At 45.9% G+C, this 20,202-nt stretch overlaps 1 protein-coding gene and 1 long non-coding RNA gene across 3 annotated transcripts in view; one reads left to right on the top strand and one right to left on the bottom strand.

The window, feature by feature from the left end:
- Positions 1-4,625: 4,625 nt before the first annotated feature.
- On the bottom strand, positions 4,626-16,652 carry LOC141980862 (uncharacterized). Its single transcript, XR_012637618.1, has 3 exons — positions 16,634-16,652; positions 10,867-11,156; positions 4,626-9,181 (listed from the first exon to the last, which is right to left on the bottom strand). It is a non-coding gene; the product is annotated as an uncharacterized LOC141980862 (long non-coding RNA).
- Positions 15,595-20,202, top strand: part of RSBN1L (round spermatid basic protein 1 like) — a 99,603-nt gene continuing 94,995 nt past the window's right edge. Inside the window, exon 1 of one of the 2 annotated variants that reach the window (XM_074942543.1) lies at positions 15,595-16,196. In XM_074942543.1, the coding sequence (XP_074798644.1) occupies positions 15,635-16,196 (562 nt within the window). In that variant the 5' untranslated portion in view covers positions 15,595-15,634. The remainder of the gene's footprint in view (positions 16,197-20,202) is intronic. The other variant, XM_074942544.1, reaches the window with a different exon arrangement.

Genomic DNA, 20,202 nt, shown 5'->3' on the forward strand with positions numbered 1-20,202 from the left:
GAAATCATGGCCCTATTGAAGCCAATGGTAATTTGCCATTGACTTCAATGGGACCAAGATTTCATCCCTAGTTTCTCTGGAGGTGCTCAGATGCTTGGGTATCACATAGATACATAGAAAGTCACATGACTGTTATTGTACCAGCTCTAATGGTGCATTATGGGGGTCTGATCTTGTTGATGCACCAAGTTCGAAAGGTATGTACGCTCTGAAGACATCACAGAGAATACTTCAAACTGCATAGCCAGCTCTGACCTTAATGCAACAAGTGGTCAGGCTCCCTTGAGACAGAGGACCAGATTTTCAAAGATATTTAAGTCGCAGAAGATTTAGACAAGCTCCTACCATGTTCGGTGCCTAACATTTCTATTTATTTGTATGGGAGTTAGACACCTAACCTGCTTAATAGGATTTTCAAAAGCCTCTTGTCTCCTATTGGCCTTGAATGTTCAGAGTTGTAACTTTTTTTGGAGGTAAGTTGTCCCGTGCACCAAGGATTCTACCATCCATATAGTAGCTTTTGGAACATAAGTTATAGTTGGAATCAGTGTTTTAAACTGCGCTTCAGGACAGAACAGGAAGTAGCTAAAATAACAAAGAACAGGTGAAATATTAAAAACACCCCAGAAAACTGAAAAAGAGACACAGAAGTGATCCAAGGCCTTCTGAGGCAAAAGTGTGTCTCACACCACAATCACCTCAACATGACTGTCAGTTTAAAAAAAAAAAGTAAACTGTAAATGACAATGGGGGATGTTTTCAGGGGAGGGGAGCCACTCCATGACATTCATAAGGATTTCTTGGGATTTTAAACTGAAGGCTCAGCAACTGGTTGGAAACTTCTTCACCGTTTGCTGAGGAAAAAGGAGCTAAACAGCCTCAAGACACAAGGGATTCTTGAGCATCCTGTTAAGGGATAGAATATACCTACCATTACCCAGTTCCTAGGGCTCAAGGTGTAACCCAGTTGATTTAGGCATCCGCACCCGTTCCCAGAGCTCTAGGGGAAAGGCACCTACCCTTACCCAGTTCCTAAGACGCAGGGCCACCCATACCTAGGTCCAGGACCAGCTCTAGGCACTAGCAAAGCAAGCATGTGCTTGGGGCGACACAATTCCAGGGGCAGCATTCTGGCCATTTTTTTTTTTTTTTTTTTACTTGGGCAGTTGTGCTCTCAGAGCTTGGTGCAGCAAAAAACCTAGAGCCGGCTCTGCTCAGGGCATAATTTTCTGCAGGTTTACAGGGTCTTTTACCAGTGAAAGAGCCTTACACAGTAATATCCTTAACCTTTATTTATTAACAATCATAAAAACAGAATGCACACGCTAAGCATACAATGCTCACCACATGTCATAGGCATGGGAACTAGGGGTGCAGGTTTTGCATGGGTTCCTGGCTACCAGCCCCATACCTGGCCCAAGCTGCTGGTCCTGCACTGGGGGCTTTGCATGTGGCCCTGTGGTCCCACACCCTCTCCTGGTCCTGGCTCCGTGCCCATCCCCGGTTGCTGGCCCCACACCTGTGGTCCTGGCAGTCAGCCTTACACAAGGGAGCAGCACCTACCCCCAGCTGTGGCCCCAGTCTTGGCCCCCTTGTCCCTGTCCGCATCCCCCCATCCCAGAGCCATGGCCCTGCTCCTGGCCCCAGCTCTAGGGGCTGCAAGGGGTGCAGAGGTAATTGGGGGCACAGCACCCCCACTCTAAAAAGTGTTCCAGTGCCACTGTCACTCCCAATAAGGCAGAGGAACTTTTCCTAATGGCCAGTCAGGATCAGGTCATCTGGGGACTCCAGATTCTGCACGGTGCGATTAGCAGGGTGTTGAGGCTGGTAGCTCTGATCTTGGGGCTGTGTCCTGGAGTTAAGTTCCAAAGAACTTCCTTTTGGACCCCGGTTTATATAGTTAAACTTGAGTCCTGCTTAGCTATATCTTAACCTACCATTTTAAACTAAACTACTATAAAATAATTCTTTGACCAATCTTAACATATTGTGAAACAATTCTTCACCCAATCATACCCCACCACCTTAGTTGATTTAAAACTTACAAAATTAATTATGCAACAGACAGAAACAATCAAAGAACCAGACAGAGACCATACAGATAAACAATAGAGAAGCAGAGATCATAAAAGCAAAAGAACAGAACTATCGATTTTACAATCACAACTGTTGATAAGCGATTCTATGCCCGACAGAATGCTATCAAGCAAAGTTTTCTTTAAACATCTTAAGAGATTCCTTACTTATCTGTGATGGTGGGTACTATTAGGAGGGCTGCCTTACCAGCCCAATATTACATTGTTTTGATATCATTTAGAAGGAATATGAGGATGTGACTTTCTGCTTCTTGGCTCATGGCTGTTGCGCTCCTAATATGACTGCAGAAGAAGGTCTCGGACTTTACACAGCAATTGGTTGGAAACTTCTTCACCATTTGCAGAGAAAAAGGAGCTAACAGGTTAAAGACACAAGGGAATGCTGAGCCTACTGTTAAGGGATAGAATGTACCCCTCTTTGGTATGGGGGGGAATCAGCAGTGCCCAAAACTCTATGTAAGTCCTCATTTAATATTCGTATTACAGTAGGACAAAGGGGTTCATTGTGCTTTGCCCTGTATATGCATCAGAAAGATAGTCTTAGCCCCACACAGTTTATATATCTCCCACGATTATAGTATCAGAACACTAAAACTCTTTCAAGTTTTGGGAGTTTGGGCTGATCTTGTATTGGAAACAAAGCACCCAAGAGTAGGAATTTAGTCATTAGTATGTTCCAATACATCAGTCTATGCACACCACTTCATTGTGTAAATGATTTCCTTCGAGCCATAATACATTTTGTTTTACTACAAACTCTATGGGTCTAGACTGTTAGGGAATTTCATGCAGGCCATCCTGAAGAGGTGGAATAACCTATAATCTCCAAGAACATATGGTTAAGGAAGGGTAGGTGGAACCTACTCCATTTGAGGTTTTGTCCAAAAGTGCATGAACCAAAGGGTCCTATCACATAAAGTCTCATTGTAAGTGCTGTAGTCCTAATGTTGCATGGGAAATGCCTAATGACCACACATGAGAATTGATCTTAATAAGTCAAAGGGCTAAGATCATATTTTGTCAAGCCCATGCACCATATCTATTTGCCTACGTATTTACACCCTTTGTGGCTTTAAGGGTCTACCTCCTAATAAATGGAAATTGGTCAATACCTGAGACGATCATACTCCCAGGCTTTGTATTCTGCCATCACAAAAATTTGATCAGAATTCACCTCTTATATTCGTGTGCTCCAGAATCTAAGTTTTGTTTTGTACAAATATGCAGTTTTAGTTCTTTTGGCTTCCAAGAAAACCTCCTAAAAGTGAACAGAGTATAAACTCCATGTAGTGTTAGCCTCTTGAGTCTCTGGACAGCCTGCAACAATTGATCCACCCTCCTCAATGGAGTTTTGAAGACTGAAAGCAAATGACAACTTCAAATGTCAGCATTGTTAACTATTTGACAGCTGATAATTTTAGCAGAAAGTTTAGGCTAAGGTGCTTATCTTGATCTCAGATCACTCCCTATATCCTTTTGGGTGCCAAAAGCCCCCTGTGTCACCCACCCAGCTGCCCAGGTCTATAGTTCATTCTCCCACCTGTGACAATTTTTAAGTGCAGTTATGTATTAATACAAAATTGATGCATACTGAAAACATGGAATAAACCAAATTAAATCTAATATAAAAACAAATAGCACAAGGAATACTATACTGCTAATTTATTTTTTCTTTGTAAATCAAAACATCCATTAAAAAATTTACCTATAGCTGCTGGAGAATTTCTGGTCTGTAGTCCCGGAGTGCTACAGCTACCAGGGCCCTTGCCACAGAATTTAGTTCTAGTTTGCCATAGAATACACTGAGTCTGGCCAAAAAAGTTTTCCTATATAGTTGATTAAGCCTCCCTGCTATTGTTGTCTTGTGTAGCATTCATAATGTCTTTCTGCCCTTGATCAGAAGTCACCAAGGAAGTGTTTATCACACATTTTTTTCGGGGAGTGGAGGGAAAAATAAAAACTGCCAGGCAATCTGAGAAAAGTTGTCAGGACTTCAAGCAACTGATGGGAGTTTGAGACTATACATCCTTGGCTGGGTCAAGAAGGTGTATATTTCTAGAAAAGGCAACTCTGACTTTGTCCTGTGGCTGCAGGACATCCAACAGCTTGTGACCTTGTCAAGGTTCCTTCCCCACTCTGAACTCTAGGGTACAGATGTGGGAACCTGCATGAAAACCCCCCTAAGCTTATTTTTACCAGCTTAGGTTAAAACTTCCCCAAGGTACAAACTATTTTACCTTTTTCCCTTGGACTTTATTGCTGCCACCACCAAGCGTCTAACAAATATATAATAGGGAAAGAGCCCGCTTGGAAACGTCTTTCCCCCCAAAATCCTCCCAAACCCTACACCCCCTTTCCTGGGGAAGGCTTGATAAAAATCCTCACCAATTTGCATCGGTGAACACAGACCCAAACCCTTGGATCTTAAGAACAAGGACAAAGCAATCAGGTTCTTAAAAGAAGAATTTTAATTGAAAAAAAAGTAAAAGAATCACCTCTGTAAAATCAGAATGGTAAATACCTTACAGGGTAATCAAATTCAAAACACAGAGAATCCCTCTATGCAAAACCTTAAGTTACAAAAAGACACAAAAACCGGAATATACATTCCATTCAGCACAACTTATTTTATCAGCCATTTAAACAAAACAGAATCTAATACATATCTAACTAGATTGCTTATTAACCCTTTACAGGAGTTCTGACCTGCATTCCTGCTCTGGTCCCGGCAAAAGACACGCACAGACAGAGAGAACCCTTTGTTTCTCCCCCCTCCAGCTTTGAAAGTATCTTGTCTCCTCATTGGTCATTTTGGTCAGGTGCCAGTGAGGTTATCTTTAGCTTCTTAACCCTTTACAGGTGAAAGGGTTTTTTCCTCTGGCCAGGAGGGATTTAAAGGTGGTTAGCCTTCCCTTTATATTTATGACACGCCCCCCAAATCACAGATAGGGTGAAACATTGGCTGTGGTTTCTTCCTGGAGCTCTAGGAGAAAACAGAGTTAATAAGACACATGCACCTCTAAATATACTACCAAGTATAAAAAGACTAACAATATTTTCCACATCTCAAGGACGATTTTAACCAGTTGATTCTGGGAAACTTTCATGGGAGAGTGCATCAGCCACTTCGTTAGAAGCTCCTGAGATGTGCTGGGTGTCGAAATCAAAATCTTGGAGAGCTAAACTCCACCGAATAAGTTTTTTGTTATTTCCCGTGGCGGTATGAAGCCACTGTAGCGCAGCATGGTCGGTTTGCAGGTGGAAACGCCGTCCCCAAACATATGGGCGTAGCTTTTTCAGAGCATAGACAATGGCGTAACATTCTTTTTCACTGACTAACCAGTTGCTTTCCCTCTCAGACAGCTTCTTGCTCAGAAACATTACAGGGTGGAATTCTTGATCCAGTCCTTTCTGCATTAAAACTGCTCCCACACCATGCTCGGATGCATCTGTGGTTACTAGGAACGGTTTGTCAAAGTCTGGGGCCCTTAGCACAGCGTCAGACATGAGTGCGCTTTAAGCTGGTTAAAAGCCTTCTGACACTCTTCAGTCTACTGAACGGCATTTGGCTGTTTCTTTTTGGTTAGGTCTGTCAGTGGGGCGGCAATTTGGCTGTATTGCGGTACAAATCGCCTGTAATATCCGGCCAAACCTAAGAAGGATTGGACCTGTTTCTTTGACTTTGGGACAGGCCATTTTGGATAGCATCCACTTTGGCCTGTAGGGGGTTGATAGTTCCTTGACCCACCTGGTGTCCAAGGTAAGTCACTCTGTTTAGGCCTATTTAACACTTCTTAGCCTTAACAGTTAGTCCTGCCTCCCTCATGCGCTCGAAGACTTTTTGTAGATGTTCCAGGTGTTCTGCCCAGGAATCTGAAAATATGGCCACACTGTCGAGGTAGGCGACTGCATATTCTCCTAATCCCACTAGGAGACCATCTACAAGTCTTTGGAAGGTGGCGGGTGCATTCTGCAGCCCGAAAGGGAGTACATTAAATTCATACAGCCCGACTTGGGTGGTGAAAGCTGACCTTTCCTTGGCAGATTCATCTAGCGGTACCTGCCAGTACCCCTTGATTAAGACCAAGGTAGAGATGAACTCGGCCCATCCCAGTTTCTCTAATAGTTCATCTGTGCGTGGCATTGGATAGTTGTCTGGGCGAGTCACAGCATTTAGCTTACAGTAGTCCACGCAAAAACGTATCTCCCCATCTGGTTTGGGAACTAGAACCACTGGAGATGCCCATGCACTGCCAGAGGGGCTGATTACCCCCATCTGTAACATATCCTGGATCTCCCATTCTATAGCAGTTTAGCTTGAGGAGACACCCGGTAAGGTTGGACTTTAATTGGGTGAGCATTACCTGTGTCAATGGAGTGGTATGCCTGTTCAGTCAGTCCTGGGGTGGCTGAGAACGTTGGCGCATAGCTAGTGCACAGCTCCTTGATCTGCTGTCGCTGCATACGCCCAAGGGTCATGGAGAGGTTCACCTCTTCCACACCACCAGCACATTTCCCTTCGTAGTAAACACCTTCGGGCCACTCAGCGTCGTCTCCTCCCTGAGCTGTAAACTGACAAACCTTTAATTCTCTGGAATAAAAGGGCTTTAGAGAATTAATATGGTACACCTTAGGCTTTCGGTTGGAGGTGGGGAATGCTATGAGATAATTAACAGCTCCCAGGTGCTCCTGGACCGTGAACGGCCCTTCCTACGACGCTTCCATTTTATGGGCCTGGAGCGCCTTTAAGACCATGACCTGGTCCCCTACTTTGAAGGAATGCTCTCTGGCATGTTTATCATACCAGGCTTTTTGCTCTTTTTGAGCATCCTTTAGGTTTTCTTTAGCAAGGGCTAAAGAGGTTCAGAGGGTGTTTTGTAGGTTGATTACAAAGTCCAGAATGTTAGTTCCTGGAGAAGGTGTAAATCCCTCCCATTGCTGCTTCTCCAACTGTAATGGCTCCTTAACCTCACGGCCATATACAAGTTCAAACAGTGAAAACCCTAAACTGGGATGTGGTACAGTTCTGTGGGCAAAAAACAACTACTGCAACACTAGGTCCCAGTCATTGGAGTGCTCATTTACAAATTTACATATCATGGCCCCCAAAGTCCCATTAAATTTCTCCACCAGGCCATTTGTTTGATGATGGTAAGGGGTGGCAACCAAGTGATTCATCCCATGAGCTTCCCAAAGGTTTTCCATAGTTCCTGCCAGGAAATTAGTTCCTGCATCTGTGAAGATGTCGGAGGGCCAGCCTACCCTAACAAAAATGTCTGCTAGTGTCTGGCACACACTTTTAGCCCTGGTGTTGCTTAGAACTACTGCTTCTGGTTATCGGGTGGCAAAATCCATGAAAGTCAGTATGTACTGCTTTCCTCTAGGTGTCTTTTTCGGAAAAGGCCCCAGAATATCCACAGCTACTCGCTGAAATGGAACTTAAATGATGGGAAGTGGCTGGAGAGGGGCTTTGACCTGGTCTTGGGGTTTTCCCACTCTTTGGCATACCTCACAAGACCGGACATAGGCAATGGAATGACCTCCCCAAATGGTCTTTGGTCCTGTTCACCCCAGCATGGCCACTAGGATGATCATGGGCCAAGCTCAAGACCTTTACCCGGTACTTAGTTGGAACTACCAACTGTCTCTGAGGATGTCAGTCTTCCTGGTGTCCACCAGAAAGAGTTTCCTTGTATAAAAATCCTCTTTCTACAACAAACCTGGATCAATTAGAAGAGCTGAGAGGCAGTGGGTTGCTCCGGGCCGCCATCCAAGCTCTCTGGAGGCTTTCATCTGCTTCCTGTTCAGTCTGGAACTGTTCCCTTGATGCTGTAGATATCAGTTCCTCATTGGATTGTGGACCTAGGCTTGGTCCCTCTGGAAGCGATGTAGGGGATGGGGCTGTTTCCATTGACTGTGAACCGCTCTCCGCTGGTGCACTATGTTGGGGTTCAGGCTCCGGCTGAGCCTCTTGTGTAGGGTTATTGGCTGCTGCCGGTCCAGTTCTGGGACTGGCTCTGTCTGGGTCTCTGTGACTGGATCCACTACTGCTGTTGCAGACGTTGGCATGGGGTCCGGGTCCATCACCTCTGACCGGGTCCTGGTAGAAGTTTCCGGAACAGAGCTAGGCGGGACGGCTTGCTTAGCCTGGCTGCAGATGACCATTCCCACCCTCTTGGCTAGCTTCACATGATTGGCCAAGTCTTCCCCCAACAGCATGGGGGTGGATAATCATCATATACTGCAAAAGTCCAAGTTCCTGACCAGCCCTTGTACTGGACAGGCAACTTGGCTGTAGGCAAATTGAAGGAGTTGGACTTGAAGGGTTGAACTGTCCCTTGGATCTCTGGGTCGATTAAATTGGAGTCCACTAAGGAAGCATGGATAGCCGACACTTGTGCTCCGCTGTCCCTCCACGTGGTGACCTTCTTCCCGAGAATGCTGAGTCCATTTCCTTATCCCATAAACACTGTTTTATTTCCTCCTTGGACATATTCAGGAATTGCTCCTGAGCTATCAGATCACACATTCCGTTAAAGCTAGTGACACCCCTTCCTTGGACCCATTTATCTAACAGATCCTTCATCTGGTTGAGATATGCCACATTACTTAGTCCAGGCCCTCTCTTAAGGGTTCGAAATTTTACTCTATGTTTCAGATGTAATTTGAAATTGCTTTAAAACTAAATCCTTGAACTTATTACAGTCAGAAGCCTCATCAACAGGCATCTTATTGAATATGTCCAGAGCTCTTCCAGTCAATTTTGTGACCAATGTGGTCATCTTGTGAGCTTCAGGAATTTTATGGAGAGTGCACAGTCTCTCAAAGGTGAGAAAATATTCAGCAAAATCACTGGATTCATCATACTGTGGACATAGTCGCTCTCATTTGTGGATTGTTGGGGAAGGATTGTTAGGGTTATCCAGTAGATTCTGCTCCGCCCTTACCTTCTCCATCTCCAGTGCATGCTTCCTCTCTTTTTCCTTCTCCTCCAGTTCTTTTTCCCTTGCCTCCATAGCTCTCCTGTGGGCAGCCTCTAGGGCTTTTTCTGCCTCTTTCGCTGCCTCCATTTCTTTGTCCTTTGCCTTGTTAAGGAAAAGTTAGCACATGTGACTCCATTTTGGTTTGGGGCCCACCATTGTTTAAATGCCAGCACATCATACACCAGGAGGAGTAATCCTTAGATACTGAATCCCTGTGAAAATCCTCCTCCTTGTCTCTAGCCTGCCTTGATTCCCAGTATCTGGTTTTTGTCAGTCTCTAACTCCCTGTCTCTTGGCCTTGATGTGAGGCCTCCCATCCTGATAATAAAAGTTACCGATGCATGGCTTTAGGACCATGCTGTGTAATTAACATACTGGTATAGCACGAGGAATGCACCAAGCAGGGATAGGTGGTAGATAAGACAAGGGTTTGTTTATTGGCTAAGGTTTCTGATGCACGAGGGCAACATGCTTTGCTAAAAGGTATATAACCTTTGTATAATCTGCATTCAGGGTCCCCTCCTGGCTAGCAGGGGGGCACCATGCTCGAGCGTAATAAACTTAGTGTCTTTTGGGAACTCTGCAGTTGTGGACTTTATTTCTGTGCCTCAGCCTAGATTCGAACTGTGCGTGACCTATCAGGTATAATTTGCAGCATTGGTGTGCGTGTCCTATCAGGTATAATTCGCAGCACTTGTGTGCGTGTCCTACAAGGTGTAATTCGTAGCACTTGTGTGCGTGTCCTACCAGGTATAATTTGCAGCAGTTGTGTGCGTGTCCTACAAGGTGTAATTCGTAACAGCCTCCATAGCTCTCCTGTGGGCAGCCTCTAGGGCTTTTTCTGCCTCATTCGCTGACTCCAGTCTGGTTAACTCCAATTTGTGTTGTGCCTTGGTTTCTGTCATGTTTGCCTCTCTGTTTTTAACTAACTTTACACCCGAGAGTTAGAAATAAAACAAACAAACAAAAAACTTGGCTTGTCCAAAAATATATATATATAGGTTGTGCTGTAACCCGATACCTATGTTCTCTGATAGTGATTGTCAACCTACAGAAAAATCCAAAAAAAAAAATCCTAACACCTTTGTCTCCAGGAAAATAGACAGAAAACCCCTCTAGTTTCTCTTAGGTTAAAAAACAACTTCAGGTCTGTGAAGACTTCTGAATTTCCCTGCAGGAGGTTAACTACCCTGCCTTTAGGTAGAGAAAACTCCAGCTTACAAAAGACAATTACCTTTTGTCTCTGCTCTGGCCCCAAGCAGAGACAAAAAAAACTCTAACTGCTTTCAGCTTAAAACCTGCTTTCCAGCAGCCCAAAGGAAATAAAAAAAATTTCCTTTTTAAAATCTGTGCTTCTGGTTCAAAAAATCTCAACATGATTTCAAGTTAATCCCACCGCTCTGCCACCATGTCAAGGTTCCTTCCCCACTCTGAACTCTAGGGTACAGATGTGGGGACCTGCATGAAAAACCCCCTAAACTTATTTTTACCAGCTTAGGTTAAAACTTCCCCAAGGTACAAACTATTTTACCTTTTTCCCTTGGACTTTATTGCTGCCACCACCAAGCGTCTAACAAATATATAACAGGGAAAGAGCCCGCTTGGAAATGTCTTTCTCCCCACCCCCGCCCCAGCTTTGAAAGTATCTTGTCTCCTCATTGGTCATTTTGGACAGGTGCCACCGAGGTTATCTTTAGCTTCTTAACCCTTTACAGGTGAAAGGGTTTTTTCCTCTGGCCAGGAGGGATTTAAAGGTGGTTAGCCTTCCCTTTATATTTATGACAGACCTTTTTTTATTTTTCCTTGGATAGTGGAAAAAGGCATTGAATGTCCTTCTGAAAAGCTTGATATCATTCTGGGCCTTGAGGTATTACACAAGATTCAGTCCAATTCCCCAGAGGACCCCATCTCAGCACTTGTCATCTGCTGCTTCTTCTAATGTTAGGTAGTCCCGAGAGAATAACTGAACCTTTAGAATGCTCAACTTTTGACTTTGTTCTATTACAGCAATGTAAAACTTGAATAATTTAATGGAATTGCTCCATAGCTGACTGGTGTAACAGGAGAATTGGGCTCACTGTAAGACATAAGCAGAAGGCAAATGTGGATATACAAGCAAAAATCACAAATAAGGAAATGTACATAATAAATGCAAAACTTAGGTATACTGAACAAAAAGATGGGAAAATTAACAATGAAGATTGCAGAAGACAAGTCATTTTTCAAACAGACAGGGAACAGAATAAACAGAATAAATCAGTACATGTAAGAGGAGTTAAGGTAACAATTATAGGATAAGCAGATATTGCAGAATTGCTAAATTAATTCTTCATTTTAAATGTTCACAAAAGAATATGCGTAGATTGAAGACAAGCACAGAAATAAATTTTCTCTAGAAGAAAAACTAAATGTAGGAAGAACTAGTTCAAAATAAAACAAGTAAAATAGAAATGATTGAAGCTGGGTAATGCACCAGAACCAAACAGGCTCCATTCCAATATTCTGAAGGAGGAATTTAAAAAAAGAAGGAAAGTTCAGTTATTTAAAATTATCAGTCTTTGACCACTCTTTCTTTGCTGGAACATTTCCCCCACCTCCATGCCTCAAGGATACACTTCAATTTTGGGGAAAAAAAATACTTCCCTCAATTCTCCCATGTATCTTTCTCTTCCATTTTGCCTATAAAATTATGGATCTCTCATAGCTTTGACTTCATCCTCAATTCATTCCTCCACTCTGGAGTCAACCCTCTCTGCTTCGACAGAATTGTCCTCACTTACTGCAACTCACTAGTTGCTTACTGCTAGCTAACTCTAAATGGGGAGGTTTTAGAGTAGCAGCTGTGTTAGTCTGTATCCACAAAAAGAAAAGGAGTACTTGTGGCACCTTAGAGACTAACAAATTTATTTGAGTATATGGGGAGTACTTGATCTGTCTGCCTTCCATAACACTGCTGATCACTCTCCTCCTCCACTTCATCTTTCTCCTTGATTCTTCAACTGTGATTTCTTCCTTCCTTGCTAATCGAACCTTCAGTGTGCCCCTTAATGCCTTCTCAATTTCCTCAATTCTTTCCACTGATGTTCACCCTCTCTCACTCCATTATTTTCCTATCTCTCAAGGCTCAAAGTTCAGTTTAATCTTTGGACTGGCTCCTCTGATGTGGCTGAGACACAGTTAGTGCATTTTAGAAGTGGGAATGCAAAAAATGCCCTTTGCACTGACTCACCTGATCCTGAGCCCACTGTCCCCAAAGGCTGCTTTAACATACACCAGCTAGTACGCGATGATATCCAGAAATTGCCAGGACATAGGCGAACCTTGTGTATTCCCCTTGCCCACAGATATCCCCCTTATGCTGGTAGCTGGATGCTATTAGGTTATAGTGATGCTATGCTGTCTGAGTTTTCCCCCGCATAGGGGAGATTCTCTGGGGCTGGATCTGCTGGGTTTAGGTATGCAAATAGCCAGAGTGCAGACTAGGATTTGGGGCCTTAAGCTCTGAGCTCTGAGTCTGTGACTTCTAAGGTCTCTTCCAATCCTAATCTTCTATGATTCTACCAGGTTAACTATGAATAGTGTAAAATTGTTTGAATCTGTAACATATAAAACCCATGGAAATGAATAAATCTAAAAGGGTGAGATCTTGAAGGAATTTTAGGTGGAACTGAGTGTCATGGTTTTGATTCTAAGGCAATTTAGAAAACGAGGACTGCAGTTACTATGTATGCATGTATGTCTCTACAGGACTGACTAAAAGAGAAATCTAGGGTACCATCCTGACAGTACAAAATGTTAGAATGAGATTTGTATTAAACTTCCCAAAACAGTTCCAACATAATAAATAAAAAATAATTGTAACAGGAGTAGTATTTACTGAACACTAAACTCTAAATCTAGTGGGATTTTCTCTATTGACGCAAAAGACACAGTAAATTGTCTGATTCTTTTATTTTCTTTTGTATTACCATAGTGCTTAGGAGCCTTCATCATGAACCAGAACCCCATTGTGCTAAACCAGAGGTGGGCAAACTACGGCCCGTGGGCCACATATGGCCTGCGGGACTGTCCTGACCGGCCCTTGAGCTCCCGGCTGGGGAGGCTAAACCTCGGCCCCTCCCCTGCTGTCCCCCCTCCCCTGAAGCCTCAGCTTGCCATGCTGCCAGCGCTCTGGGCAGCGGGACTGCATGACGGCGTGGCTGGCTCCAGCCGAGCGGCACGGCTGCCAGTCCTGGTGCTCTGAGTGGCATGGTAAGGGGGTGGAGGGGGGATATCGGGCAGGGGGTCCCGAGGGGCAGTCAGGGAACAGGGGGGCAGGTGGATAGGCGTGGGAGTCCCGGGGGGCTTGTTAGGGGGTGGGGTGTGGACAGGGGTGGGGGCAGTCAGGGGACAAGGAGCAGGGGGGTTGGATAGGGGGTGGGGTCCTGGAGCACGGTTAGGGGGCGGGAAGTGGAAGGCGGTGGAAAGGGGGTGGAGGCCAAGCTGTTTGGGGAGGCACAGCCTTCCCTACCTGGCTCTCCATACAATTTCAGAACCCTGATATGGCCCTCATGCCAAAAAGTTTGCCCGCCCCGTGCTAGACACTGTACAAACACAGAACAACAAGATGGTGCCTGCTCCAAGGAGCTTACAATCCAGGTATGTAAAGAGATCTTTGTATGAAGTGAGAAATTCATTGTGCTTATCCTGTATTCAAATTTATATTAGCAATTTAGCCATTCAACATTTTCTATTATATTCATGGAAAAATACTGACGACCTCTCAACTTGTCTCTAAATTCCCCTGGATGTTAAAAAAAGACTATAGCCAAGAAGATTACCTTTGAAATATGAGATAAATTATGAGTTCAAATTGTGTGTATAAATATTTCTCAAGTTTTCTCCATCCCTGTGATTATAGATCTATTCTTACAACTTCTCAATAGAAGAAAAAATCTGATCGAAAACATTTCACGTGAACAAAAAAGCCAAGTTAGAAAAAAAAAATCATATGAAGATGTAATAGCGATTGTCACATTAGGAAAGGTTTAGCCATTTAAAATGGTAAAATTAAACAAGATACAATTACAGCTATTGCAGATTCAGTCACTCTCTGAAGTACTAAGCTCCCTCATGTGGCTCGAAGGATCCTAATATTAGGAGCCAAGTTAACCTCATTTGATTATTTAGGGTGAGACTCTCCACTGAATTTGGGTATCTCTTAAGCCAAGGGTGGGCAAACTTTTTGGCCCAAGGGCCACATCTTGGAATAGAAATTGTATGGTGGGCCATGAACGCTCACAAAATTGGGGTTGGGGTGTGGGAGGGGGCGAGGGCTCTGACTGGGGGTGTAGGCTCTGGGGTGGGGCCAGAAATGAGGAGTTCATGGTACTGGAGGGGGCTCCAGGCTGGGGCGTGGGTGTGTGTGGGGGGGTGAGGGTTCTGGCTGGGGGTGCAGGCTCTGGGGTGGGGCTGGGGATGAGGGGCTTAGGGTGCAGGAGAATGCTCCGGGCTGGGACCGAGGGGTTCAGAGGGCAGGAGGGGGGACCAGGGTTGGGGTGCAGGAAGGGGTGTGGGCTCCGACTGGAGGCACGGGCTCTGTGGTGGGGCTGGGGTTAAGGGGTTTGGGATGCAGGAGGATACTCTGGGCTGGGATCGAGGGGTTTGGAGGTTGGGCGGGGGATCAGGGCTGGGGCCGGGGGTTGGAGCATGGGGAGAGGCGCTTGGCCTCAGCGCTTACCTCAAGTGGCTCCCGGAAGCAGCGGCATGTCCCTTCTCCGGCTCCTATACAGAGGCGCAGCCAGGCATCTCTGCATGCTGCCCTGTCCGCAGACACCACCCCTGCAGCGCCCACTGGAGTGCTGTAGGGGCGCATTAGAGCGCGTAGGAGCCGGAGCGGGGCCATGCAGCTGCTTCTGGGAGCTCCGTGGAGTGGCCCCCGATGCTCCACCCCGGCTGGAACTGGGCCATGTGAAGATCCAGGTTACTACGCACCCCTCTCAAGTGGCATAATCTGCCCCGCTTGAAACAGTCTCTTCATCCCTGCCCCGTGCTGACCCCCATGACATATTCCTCCCATGCTGCTGCGCAGGGCCTGCCCTGGGACGCTGCCGCCAGCCTCCCACCACTTGCGTGCACGCTGGGTGCACCCAAGGCAGGCGTCGGTGGTGCGCTAGGGGCCCCAGCCCTGCCTCAGGGAGGAGCCGCTGTGCGCCATGTCCCAGCCACCTCCCGCGCCCTGCCTGCCCCTCAGGCTGCCGCGCGGTCGCTCGCTCGCTCCCCTCAGCCTCCCCTTCCTGCCGACTCCCGCTTCAAGTGTCTCCGCCCCGCGAGCAGCTGAGCTGTCCGTGACAGCAGCCCTGCCACCCCTCACCCACCAACTGCGCACTCACCCGAGCCCGCCTTCCCTCTCCGCCTCGGAGCTCGCTCCTCTCCCCTGCGATTGGCTGGGCGCCTTGTCTCTCCGGCGCCTCCCCCTCCCATTGGGCGAGGCCATGGCGCCGCGGCCCTGCTCCCCGCCCCTCCCGGTGCGATCGGTTGATCCGAGTGGAGAGTAAATAGAAGCAGGAGCCCAAAATGGCGGAGTCTTCCAGTCCCGTTCGCGGCGCGGTGGCGCCGCCAGAGCAGGAGTCGTTCGGCGCTAGGCCGCCTCCGGCCGCCAAGGCTTCGCGGGGGCCCCAGCCGGCCGCCAAGAGGCTGAAGGGAGCTGACGAGAAGGGCCTGAAGGGCCCCAAGCGCGTCAACGGCGAAGGGGGCGGCGGCGGGAGTAATAGGCAGCCGCCACCACCGCCAGCGTCGGGCTACGGCGGCCCCACCGCCTGGGGCTTCGCGGCGCTCCCTGCCGGCCCACCTGGGGGCGGGGGAGGCTTCGCTTTCCCCTCTCAACTGCACGGCAAGCTGTTGCCGCCCGCCGTGTTGCTGCCGGCCCCCTCCCACCCGCAGCACCAGCACCGCCACCACAGGCATCGCCTGGACCCGGCCGCCGATGGGGGTGGCAGCGGCAGCACCAGCAAACCCAAGAGGCCCAAGGAGAAGCGGGACAAGGAGAAGAGGAAGCACGGGGCCCTGGCGGCGGGAGGCGGCCTGAGCGCGGCCGGCCGGGAGGAGAACGGCGAGGTGAAGCTGCTGTTGCAGAAAGGTGGGTGTCCGGGGCTGCGCTCCGCGGCGCAGCGTGACGGGACCCCTCAATCCTCCCCTGCCGCCCGGCCGGGACACCTGAGAAGCCGCCGGTTTCAGTGGAGGCCGTGGAGGGAGGGTGACTGAGGAGGCGGTGATGGGAGGGGTGGGGGAGCAATCCAAGGGAGGATGTGGCAGGGCCTGGAGGGGGACAGGGAGGGGGACTGCACCGCGGCGGGGAGGGAGGGCGTGGCTGGCAGGTGGGGGTTTCTCGGGCTTTGGGTCTCCCTGAAGCTGCTGCGCGGGGAGCAGGAAATGGTTGTAATGTTGAGTTACTCTTTGATCGGAATGGCTGCCTCTCCCCCCCCCCCCCCCCCGGTCAATACGTTGGCTTGTTAACGGTGTCTCTAAGGGAGTATGCCCGCGGCCACCCCCGACAGCGGAAGGGGCCGGGGATACCTTGGGCTTGGAGCTCTGGTGTAGGCTTTGTAGAGAAGGCGGCAGCAACAGCTCAGTCTGGCAGATCCTGTCAAAAAAGGGGGTGTGGAATTAGCGATGGCGTCAGCTGGAAGCTGCCAGAGGCCTTGGGTTTTCATACCTATTAGGGAAATAAGGATGGCTAGTGGTCTGATTCAGTTCATCAAATGAAACTCTTCTTGCCATTGGTGTGGAAATAATGAATATTCCAAGAAGGTGTAAGCTGCAAACGCTTTCCTGTAATAGACATGAGACCCTGGTGTGGTTCTCTCTCTCTCTCTCTCTCTCTCCCCCCCCCCCCCCCCCATTAATTTTTTATGGGTTGTGTCATGCAGTGGCAGAGAACAACATGCTTCTAGACTCTAGAAAGTTGGCCATTCAACACCCCATCTGAATGCCTCTTCAAAAGCCTTTCCAGAGGATCATCAGGGTAAAACTTCTGAGAAGTACTTGGGAGAGGGTGTTTTGGGCTGAATTAAGTGGGTGAACATAACTACAGAGAGCTTGAACTTTCTTCTGGAGGAGACGTAGATAATGTGTTGGCTTTTTATATTTGACCAAAATCATCACATACCTTTCCGGTCTACAAGCTTCACTTCCCATGTGCAATGAGAAGAACAATTCCTGATGCTTAGAACTATCTTAGGCTAGTGGCCATTTTAGTTAAAACTTATAGCTGTTGTTTTAAAAATTAGGGTCTTTCTATTAATATCTTTCGTCATTGATATTAGACCGTGATTCTGTAAAGACTTTAAGGACATGCTTAGCGTTGTGAATAGTTCTATATATTATTCACAAGCTTAAAGTTAAGCATGTGCGTAGGTCTTTGGAATTGGGGTCTTAAACACTAGACATTTCTGGTATTTAAATTGACAAGCCAGAGACAGAATAGTTGAACAAGTAAAATACTTAAGACTAATTTGGGGAAGAAAATACCTTCATAGTCTCACCAAAAATACTTTTTTTTTTTTTTAAAGGTAATTCTCCATATATCTGTCTAATAGGGATGAAATCCTCCTGCTTGCTAGGAAAATGGGTACTAAGAGCTATGCAGTTTTGGAAAAAATCTCTGTTCGTTCAGAGTGGTATTATATGGTCTCAGTGTGTCACAAACATATAAATGCATTTATTGAAACAATGTTACAATAGCAAGATAAAATGTCTCTAAGTCTTTAAAAGATACTGTCTGATAAAAATTGTCAGGTGAAGCTGGGCCCCCTTGAAAATAGTGGTTGGCTCTTTATTAGAGGTGCCACAACAACAAGCTTTTTTCTGGGAAATGACAAATAGAGATGGTATATGGACAGGCAAAAGTACTTGAGATTTTAGCTGTAAAGCCTTGTGAACATGTGTCCTAACCTGTCAATTATTGCTTGAAAAATCCATGCACCCTAATCGATAAAACTTTTCAAAGCAAATGAGGGCCACAATACATAAATTTTCCATAGCACTGTGTGGTTTTTTCCCCCCCCCTCCAATCTTGCTCTATTGGCTGTAATTATAACTTTCTAAATGTGAATTAATAATAAGCTGAAGCAGCGTCATCATCCTGAATCTGCAGCCCTCCCTGCTTTTACTGCTGGGAAAATGATGAGCAGCATCATGAAATTTACAAGGTTGGTCACTTTTTCATTGTTAGTATTCAGAACATGGTGGGCAGAATTGAAACAGTAAATTTCACATTTTGCTTGAGGAAAGCTCTGAGTATTAACAGAGGTACGTACTGGAATTATTCAAGGGAGAGGAGATCCCAGAAGAGACTGAGGGGGAATGATATAGTGGCAGAGGTATATTCTTCAAGTCCTGATTTTGGTGTTTTAAGGATGGGGATAAACACCACGTGGTGGGATGTCTACCATGCTTTACAAGTTTTGTGTTTTCTGTGTGTCATAGCAAATTGCTAGTCTATCTAGGAATCATGAAACTAAATTTTAAAAAGGGAAAATGTGACCTGTATACTAGTGGTTCCCAACATTTCCAGACTACTCTACCCTTTCAGGAGTCTGATTTGTCTTGTGTACCCCAGGTTTCATCTCACTTAAAAACTACTTGCTTATAAAATCAGACATAAAAATACAAAAGTATCACAGCACTCTACTACTAAAAAATAGGCTACATTTTTAGCATATAATTATAAAATCAATTGGAATATAAATATTGTACTTACATTTCAGTGTATAGTGTATATAGAGCAGTATAAACAGCCATTGTATGAAATTTTAGTTTGTATTGACTTGGCTAACGCTTTTTATGTCTATTATAAAACTAGCACATAGCTAGATGAGTTGACGTACGCCCTGGAAGACCTCTATGTACCCTCAAGGGTATGTGTACTTCTAGTTGAGAACCACTGCTGTATATAATAAATTCCTGACATACATAGTAGGCTGCGGAAACAGTCTTCCGAGACACACTGTGATGGTCCTGTTTTTAGATGCTTAAAATTAGGTTGGAAAAGGCACTGACTAGTAAATGTACCTTAGGGAATAATCCTGAACTGGCAGGGAAATAGCATTTTTTAAACAGGTCTGTGTATCATCCAGTCTTTTTGTTAATGGTGCTGAACTCTGATTTCAGCCATTGTGTCGCTGAAATGAGAAATAGCAGCTGGCTGAGAAACCGACAAATAGAGTATTGGGGCTTGGTTTTTATAAAAATATTATTAATGTAATTTAGTGTAATACTAAAGATCGGAAGACTTGCTTCTGAAATGTATTTATAATTGGCATGAGTTTAGGGGGATGTGAAGAAACTCTTCGCCTTGTCGCAATTGTCAAGAAAAGTTGTCTTTGCAAATCATTCTCCCCTGTCTGACAGTGGCATCTCCATAGTCCTAATGTTTTGTTGTATGATGGTTAGAGAATAAATAATGATTTGGAGGGGAGAAAGGAAGTGTGTGTGTGTGGGGGGGGGGGGGGGTTCTCCTTGTGTTTCAAATGATTGTACTTAGATCTTTAATCGGTCAGGGCTGATGATTTTTGTTCACTTACTGGGTATCTTCCTTTTGGTAAGTGGGCTCATTACTAAGGAACCTTCTCTTCTGAGTAATGCAAAGGAAATTAAATCTTGTAGACTAAGGATGTGAAGCTCATTTGGGTGAGAGGGACAAATCCCATGTTTTATTATGGTCTGAGAGACCAGGTATAAATTCAAAGTGGCATACTTCCCTCCTTCCACAATGACACTAATGATAGTAGGCAATTCCCACAGAGATCAAGGGGACAATAGAGTATTTATGTAGTATCTAAACTCTTATTTCTGTATTTTCTTTTCTGCAGCAGCTCCCAGTTCCTGCTCCTTGAGGGCTTTTCTCCCTCCTAACCTGTTCCGTCCACCAGAATGATTGGTTTATGTTGACTTGGCAGTGCCATCACCATGATGGTCTTTAATGTTGACACTTGAACATCATAACTTTGATTTAAACTCTGTTTATCCTTTGGGAGGTTCTCTGCAGCCATGAGAGTGAGAACCTTTTTTAAAGAAGAGCTTGGATTCCACACAATCTGAGTATGTACTTCTGGGGGAAATCTGTGCCACTGCGCAATGCAGAA

This window comes from Natator depressus, chromosome 1 (assembly GCF_965152275.1).
Source record: "Natator depressus isolate rNatDep1 chromosome 1, rNatDep2.hap1, whole genome shotgun sequence".
NCBI lineage: Eukaryota > Metazoa > Chordata > Testudines > Cheloniidae > Natator > Natator depressus.